The 8,221-nt window shown below is 39.9% G+C and overlaps 1 protein-coding gene across 1 annotated transcript in view; it reads right to left on the minus strand.

The window, feature by feature from the left end:
- The window catches only part of fstl5 (follistatin-like 5), a 209,376-nt gene that overhangs the window by 4,813 nt on the left and 196,342 nt on the right, over positions 1 to 8,221 (minus strand). Inside the window, exons 14-15 of the mRNA XM_037675152.1 lie at positions 6,271 to 6,378; positions 2,572 to 2,696 (exon numbers count right to left, since the gene is read on the minus strand). Of these exons, the coding sequence (XP_037531080.1) occupies positions 2,572 to 2,696; positions 6,271 to 6,378 (233 nt within the window). The remainder of the gene's footprint in view (positions 1 to 2,571; positions 2,697 to 6,270; positions 6,379 to 8,221) is intronic.

The following is an 8,221-nucleotide window of genomic DNA, read 5'->3' on the forward strand; positions in this document are numbered from 1 at the left end:
TTAAGCTAATGTCACAAAAGCTAATTTACAGAAATTATATCTTCCATCCTTAAGTAACGCTGGGGAGACCTGTTTTTATATATGAAAAAAAAAAGCTAATTATGCTACAAGACAAAAAAAACCAACCAATAATAATAAAAAAATGTTATGTGTATATAGCCCAGGACATCCTTGTAAAAGAGATTGATGATCTCAATGGATTTCTTCCTGGTAAAATAAAGGTTTAATAATTTTAAATATGAAAAAAAAAAAGCTAATTATGCTACAAGACAAAAAAAAAAAAGAAAAAAGAAAATGTATTCCAGATTATCTGACTTTAAAATATAAATTAAATTCTCTAAACGGCTCTGATTGCTTTAAATATCTCACTCTGGCTCTCTGGGACAAACATGTTGCCCATCGTTGATCTGGAGTGCAATTGGTCCCTAAAGGTTGGTAAATGTTGGGAGTGTGCATAATGTAACACGGAAACAACCTGTAAGTGTTCCAAAATACAAATCTTTATTTAAAAAGTAACTAACTGAAAAAAACAAAACCCATTACTGAAACTTGTGTTGCCATCTCCCCTGCAGGGCCCCGTGGATTTAATTGCAGCTGGTTTTAACCCCACAAACTCCCCCAGCTGACTGGGAGCCCATTAACACCATGAAACGGTGCAGACTTCCTGTTGCTCCCAGCGTTTCCACACCAGCAGACAAGCGTTTGGGACCTGCACCTCTCTGTCCACGTTCCTTTAGATGTTCAGCAGCTTTTTGCTTCGGTGCGAGACATTAATCTACGGGTCGTCTCTCACCGGGCCGCCACAACTGGACACTCAAATTGCGAGAAGAACAGGGCCATGTTTGTTTGACCAATCTCTGGAAATCACAGTTTATATTATAGGCACAGCTTGTGAAACTGTTTTACCTCGTGCACATTTCAATGCTCGCCTCCCCCAACACCGTACCCCACCCCCCACCAGCCACCCCACATTCATGACATTTTCTAAAAAAACCTGAAAACTTGGTTAACTGATTATTTGCCCATCATTGCACTCATTGTCTTCAGGTGAGGTTCTCCACTTAACAAGGTTGAATTCTTAGTTTTAGGTCTCGTGTCTTTCCTCGGCTAATTCTAGAAAGTTTTGTGTTGGTTCCAAACTTGGACATCAGCTCAATGGAAGCTGATGTGAAGAACATGCACGCACCATTTTATATCCTCTTGAACCAAATATTAGCAGGATCTGGACCTAAGGACACTTGTTTAAAAAAATCTGCAGAATACAAATTTCTTGGAGAAATATCTTCTCATTACTCCTAAAATGTACATTATTTTTTCAATTTTTCAAAGTATTTCTCTTATTTATACTTTTTTGCATCTGTCTTGCTTCATCCTGAGCTTGTTGACATTACAAATTATTCATGTGCTGAAAACGTTAATAGCATTAAAATAAAATAAAAGACAGAACTCCAATTGTTTATAGGACACTAATGTGCACTGTCTTGCCATTCAGTATTTGTTTAAATAAAAATAAAAAAAATCTGTCTAAACAAAAAAATACATAAATTCTCATTTTCTTCTTGAGTTTGTTTTAAAGAAACATCTTGAGATAGTTTATGCAAATTCAATCTCAATGTAGATGAATCAACAGTTAATTTGTAATAAAATGCATTTTTTACCCACATAAAATCAGTCAATTTAGATAATTCAGATTATTTTTATAATAAAAAAAGGGGGATAGTTTAAAAGTCTGATTCTTTTTCTACGACGGAGCTTTAGGGCCATGCTAAGAAAAAAATAATAAAATTAAAGCCATAAAATTACGAGAATAAAGTCGTACGAGACTTGTTTTTTTGCAGCTCTCGTTTATTTATTTATTTTTTCTATGAGTCGGATCCACGACGCGACCTGTCAATCAATCCAGTAGGCGTGTCAGCAAACGACCAATCCGAAGCTAAGTGCTCCTTACCTGCAGGGAGCTGCGCTGCAGCCCATCTCAAAGTCCTGATCCTGATGATAATCTGATGCTGATGTGCTGACAGATTATGTATCTCCTCATTTGTAAAACCAATTCTTAACAAGATGCTCAACATTCTTCATTTTACCAGTTAAAATGCGGTAAACCTGCTTTATCGTGTTATAGATCAAATAATATTACAACTCGTTCAGCTTTGGATTGGTCATTTGCTGACACGTTTACTGGATTAATGGGCAAGTCACGTCGTGGATCCAACTAAGTGGAAAAAAAAAATTAAAAAAGAGAGTCTCGTACGACTTTATTCTCGTAATATTAAGACTTTATTCAACTTTATTCTCGTGATTTTATGGCTTAATTTTTTTTTTCTTAGTGTGGCCCTAAAGCTCTGTCATATTTTTCAGACTCTACAGGACTACACCGTGAATAAATGTTGTCTGAAGCAGCTTTACATTTCTTTTCCCCAGGCTTCATTTGCAGTAAAGATCACTCCTGGCCACTTCTCTGAAAACACTCATTAACTGCAAAACAACGTCCATAAAAATCAGCATTGTCTGGAGAGTTTGTAGTATGAACGCCACGAGGGTGGATAAGCAACAGGAGTGTTGCATTGCTACCTGACGTGGTTAATGATGAGGCTGGAGGAGGGGATGAAGAAGTCCTCCACCCTGTCGAAGTGTCGGCCCACCGGCTGTGTGTGAACGGTGTGATGGGACACTCTTCCGCTGGCTTGATGGATCACCTGGAGAACGGCAGCACAGAAGCAGGTGGGTGTTTAACATGACCTTGATGAACACGCCGCTCTGCCAGTTCCTCCTCATCTCAGTCTTTAGTTATATTCATTCCAGCATAAAGGAATAATAGCAAAACTGACATATTTTTCACTTTACTGATAAAACTCGTCCGCTCGTCCTCTTACTGCTGCAATATTGGATCTTGGCGGTGGGAGATGTGTGTCTAAACAACGCTTCTGTGTGCGTGAAAGCATGCGGCTGTCTGTGTGCAGGCAGGGTTTAATATGATTGTACCACCAAGAACAAAACAAACTGTCGCAGACTGAACCGTGCAATATGAATTTCTATACAAGCATCAAGAAGAAGAATGTTCTGCTAAAACCCGTAAAGACTTCACCTGGTTCTCGGAGAACACAAAAGTCTCTTACATATTTATTGATGGTGTTTCATGTTCATACGCGGTGCAGTCTAAACGCAGCTGGACGTTTGCAGTTTCACAGAACTGTGTTGGTGCATCTAAAACTGATCAGCTTAAATTAAACGATGAGCTAAAACAGACTTCTTCAGAAGTGTCACGTTTCAAATACTTCATCACTGAACTGGAAGTGAGTATTAATTAGATAAGAAAAATAAATCAATTGTAAATCCCACAGAGGCTGAGTGATTAATGTACCCTTGTCAGAAAAGAAAAACATGAGAATTGAACTCAATGGAAGAATTCACATTTAATAAGGTATTCGTTTACAATTCCTCTGTGGGAGTTGCCATGAAATAAAAATCTTTCAACCATGCCAAATAAAAAAAATCTTCATTTGCTGAGTTGGTTATTTGTGGTGTTGTCTACTACTACTCTTAATTAGAGATCCGCTAAAGATTCCCTCAAATGGTATTCATCATCCGAAAAAAAGTTTTTTTGTTTAACATCTAAAACTTGTAGTGGTTTTGTTGAGAAAAAAAAAAAGTCCACTATGAGCATCTCTTTTGGAAAAGATGTCAGTTAAGTATCCTTAATAAGATTACTTAATCTGAATTTTGGAAGAACTAGATTCACATTGTGGGAAATAAAAATTTAAAGCCTCTAATCAAGAAAAGAATCAAATTTTGGTTTTAAAGGCTCATCTTTTAATTACTACCATAATTTCCGCCGTGCACGTTGCACCGTCCTACAAGTTGAATCAGTCCAAATATGTCTAATAAGGTGGACAAATCTATAAATACGTCTCTTCGCTGCATACGTTGCATCTATTAAAGCTCATCAGAGACTCTACTTCCTCAGGCGGCTGAGACAAGCTGGTCTGGAAGCTCAGTCCTCACCTCCTTCTACAGGTGTGCAGTGGAGAGCATCCTGTGCTCCAGCATCAACGTGTGGCATGGAGGCTGCACAGCTGCAGAAAGAAAAGCTTTGCAGAGAGTGGTGAAGGCTGCACAGAAGATGTTGGAGTCAGTCTCCCCACCATCACAGACATCTACACCTCCAGATGCAGGAAGAGGACCACCTGCATCATGAAGGACCACACTCACCCAGCACACACACTTTTTGCCCCGCTCCCCTCAGGAAGGAGGTTGAGGAGCATTAAGTGTAGAACCACTAGACTGAGGAACAGCTTCTACCCTGAGGCTGTTAGACTCATGAATCTCTAACTAGAATAATCACTGTGAAAAATCACATCATGTTGCTGCTGATCTGTTTCATGTTGCTGCTGATCCGTTTTGTGTTGCTGCTGATCTGTTTCGTGTTGCTGCTGATCTGTTTCGTGTTGATGTGTTCATACATGCTCATCTGCTCACACAGACTCATGTTTGTGCTGCTGTAATGTTTTTTATGTTATTAGTGCTTAGTGTATTTTTAGTTGATGTTTTTCTTAGTTCATATCTTGGATCTTATCACTGTTTTTATTTTACATTTTATTGTTGGATGTAACTGGGACCCTGTGCACATAATCTCGTTCCACCACATGAACCACATGAGATGCACATGACACAGAAATCTCTCTGAATCTGATCTATCTCCTGGAAATGTGGGCCGGTGTTATGCCAAAAATTGATTGGCTGCCAAATGGTGGCCGCAGTAGCGTGCATGGGAGGACTTTAACAAAAAATTAACAAAATTAACATTTAAAAACAATTGTTTGTTTGCTCAAAATCATAGCAAATGTTTGTCTCAGGTTAACTTTTGCTTAATAAATGCACTTTGACGGTCAAATGAGCTGCATTTCAATACTCAATTTGCGGAAGCGGGAACACGCAGAGGGATGAGTCACTGTGTATTTCTTTGAAATTTAACAAGATAAGCACCTAAAAACAATTATTTGTTTGCTCGACATTATAGTAAATATGTGTCTCAGGTGAACTTTTAGTTAATAAATGCACTTCAACGTTCAAATCAGCTGCATTTCACCGGGGCGGCGCAGAGAAATTAAGATGATTTGACGGTTGCTCCAGGCGAGCTGGACGAAGGTGGCACGCTATGGCAAGCTGATTGTGTCATTAATAGCAACTTTTACATGATACAACGGCATGCCATACTGCTCGAGTGCCAGCTTGCAGCTGAAAAAGGTAGTGTTCAATATTTTCAGAGTGACAGCAGGTCATATCTCAGTAAAAATTGGTTTATAAATATGGAAACAATCCTTAAATAAGTCGCTTCGGCGTAAAAGTAGCAGGGCATGTAAATTATGTAAAACAACTGTGACCTATAGGGCGAAAAATACGGTAGTTTGTTTTTAACCTTTATTGAAAATGTATTGCCAGTCCCAAAGGAGCAATGATGTTTGTGTTGATTTTATTGTCATGTTAGCAAAATATTTCATGAACCACTGCATGGACTTCGTTGAATGCAATTTAAAAGTCAATAACGTTTGAATAGATCAAATTAATTGAAGCAACAACGGTTTTAACTCAGTCACTGATCGATTTTGAGCTAACCTTTGGAGTGGTAGTAGCTGACAGTCATCCTTAAATCTGTGTACCAACTGATTATGCAACATCTGCGTTTCCTCACTGGAGTCGGCTCTCTCTGTTCACAACATCTCTAATGGTGCTGCTGAAAGGATTTGACCTAAACTCAGAAAATAATCAGATATTCTGATTCTGACCTCAGGAAACAAAAATGGCATACCTCAAACATCTGGACAGACATTTAGCCACATTTCAGTGTGGTAGTAGCTGAAACTAATTCAAAACAATAATAAAGGTGCTAGACCATGCATGGAATATTTGTTTAAACATTTAGCTTTAAGTGTTGGAAGACAACTCAATCTGTTAGCAAAATATCTCCACTGGACAGATTTGAATGAAATCGTTCGAGGTATATTTGCAAAAGATTAACTTCTGGAGTTATCCCAACTCAAGATGGCCACCAGACCTAATGAGCAAATACAGCAATAGTTTTGTGATCAGCTGAGCTCAGATCTGGTGTGGTAGTAGCTGACAGTCCTCCTGAACGTGCACTTCAAGTGTTAACGTTTGGCCGTTGATGCAAGGTTTGACCTGCAACTTGCCATACGATGATCCTAGTTCAACTTTCTGGTATAAAATGAAACTTGCAGATGAAAAGAAGAAGAATGTGATTTGATGATTTACCTGCAGGGTGGGGAAGTTCTTCTCCATGTCCCCCCAGCTCAGCACCCACACCTGGTCATGAGATTTGTCATAATGGAGCTTCACAGGATAAGAGTCGGTGCTGATTGTCTGAAAAACCAAACCACAGCGGGCCTTTACAGACTGCAGAACAATTTCAAACAATTGTGATTGCTTCAGAACCAATCCTTTGATGTGAAGTGGTAATGTTTAAAATGAAACAAAATAAAAAAAGGGTTTTATGCACATTGTGTTGGGGATTGATGGGAGCAACAAGTGAGCTACTTTATCATACTGAAGTAATTGCTTTTTAGTCTTTATCCGTTCCCCGACACACAGCGGTTATATTCTAAATGACAACAGACGAGTCACATGACGCTCCTCGAGCATCATGTCCACCTGAGAGCAGACAGACGCTGCACAGGGAATAATAAAAGCACAGAGAACACACCAGAAACAAGCATTTTCGTTTGTGTCCCTGAAAACATCATGGCAAACCCTTATTCTCACCGCCCGTTTTGATGACAGCAAATTTTCCATCATTTGTTTTGCTTTAGTCCTAATAGTATTGTTTACCTTGGCGTGATATCGAGACGGTAAACTGCTCCTGAGAGAGTTGGCTCCAAAAAGATGAGAATCTGAGCTGAATCCCAACTAATCTCTGAGCATGTAGTCGTCAGAGAGAACAGGTGTTCATATTCTTTGTCTGTCGACGAACAGCTTCTTTTCCACAGAGGAACATTACAAAGTTCCTCAGTCGACATGTTCTCGTATCTTCAGCGTGCAAAGCCATCCTGTCGGGGTGAAGCACTGAGAATAACAAGGAGCAAAATACAACTTGCTCATTAAAAGTGGCTCACCAAAAATTTCACCCCCTCGTCTGTGAGAAAATGTGAAAGCCAGACCAGAAACCGGAGTTTCTCTGACTGTTTGAAACGAGTGACAGGTTCAGACGGTTAATTAACAACTGCTAACAAAATGCAATGAAGCTAAACCTTCAGGCAGCTGAATAATGAGCCTGTGACAGACTCTGGGACAGCAGCCTGCTTACCGGCAAGTCCCTGAGAGCCTTCTGGGCAGTAAACAGCCATCACGGTGTCAGGAACATCTGCAGGGATCTGGGCCACCCTGGATTATCATGGAACACCCAAAACCTGCTGACACTGATGATTTAACTCGGCGGCGCTCTCAATAACTGTGCAGGAAGCTGCCATCGAGGAACTGTGCCATTTCCTCATAAAACCAACACCCCCTCCCCCCTTTAGGAAAATAAATGGAGTTGTGAGCTGGCGGAGTGTTGGAGGGATGGCCTCTGTGAGGAAAACTGCCAGAGTTGCCATGTTCCAATATCTGAAGGGCTGCTGGGCGACAATAACCATGAAAAGGTGGATCTCCGGGTGGCTCGGTCGTCACACGATGTGAAGGTTAACTGCAGAGCTTGACAGCAGCAGTTTGTATGAAATAGGTCAGGTCAGAGATTAGCAGTAAACAAAAAGGTGCCACAGCCGATCCTGACGCTGGAAAAGCAACACTTCAGTGAAACTGAGCAGAACTGATGGACTTTATAAGAGTTCTTGGTGTTGGGCAGCATCTTATTGATCCTGATTTATCTGAAGTCTCTTGAAAGCTAATGAGGTTCAGCCAATCATTCCAAATGATAAATGACACGTCCATAAATTACTTTCTCTCTAATTCTTTTTGTTGTCTCACATGTAAAAGTACTCATGAGTTATCTAAAGGAATAAGATGATCATGTGACAAAGTTCATTAAATTTATCGGTTTTGTTTTATACTTCATTTTTTTTAAGTTAGAAGTATTAAAATGTAAAGGCTTGCTGATATAGAGTTTCTGCAAGTTTCTGGTGAACATGTGACCAGTCCAGGTGTCCCTGTGATGACTGAGGCCTGTCCAGGTGTCCCTGTGATGGACTGAGACCGGTCCAGGTGTCCCTGT

Source organism: Nematolebias whitei, chromosome 4 (genome assembly GCF_014905685.2).
Source record: "Nematolebias whitei isolate Nwh7 chromosome 4, NemWhi1, whole genome shotgun sequence".
Lineage (NCBI taxonomy): Eukaryota > Metazoa > Chordata > Actinopteri > Cyprinodontiformes > Rivulidae > Nematolebias > Nematolebias whitei.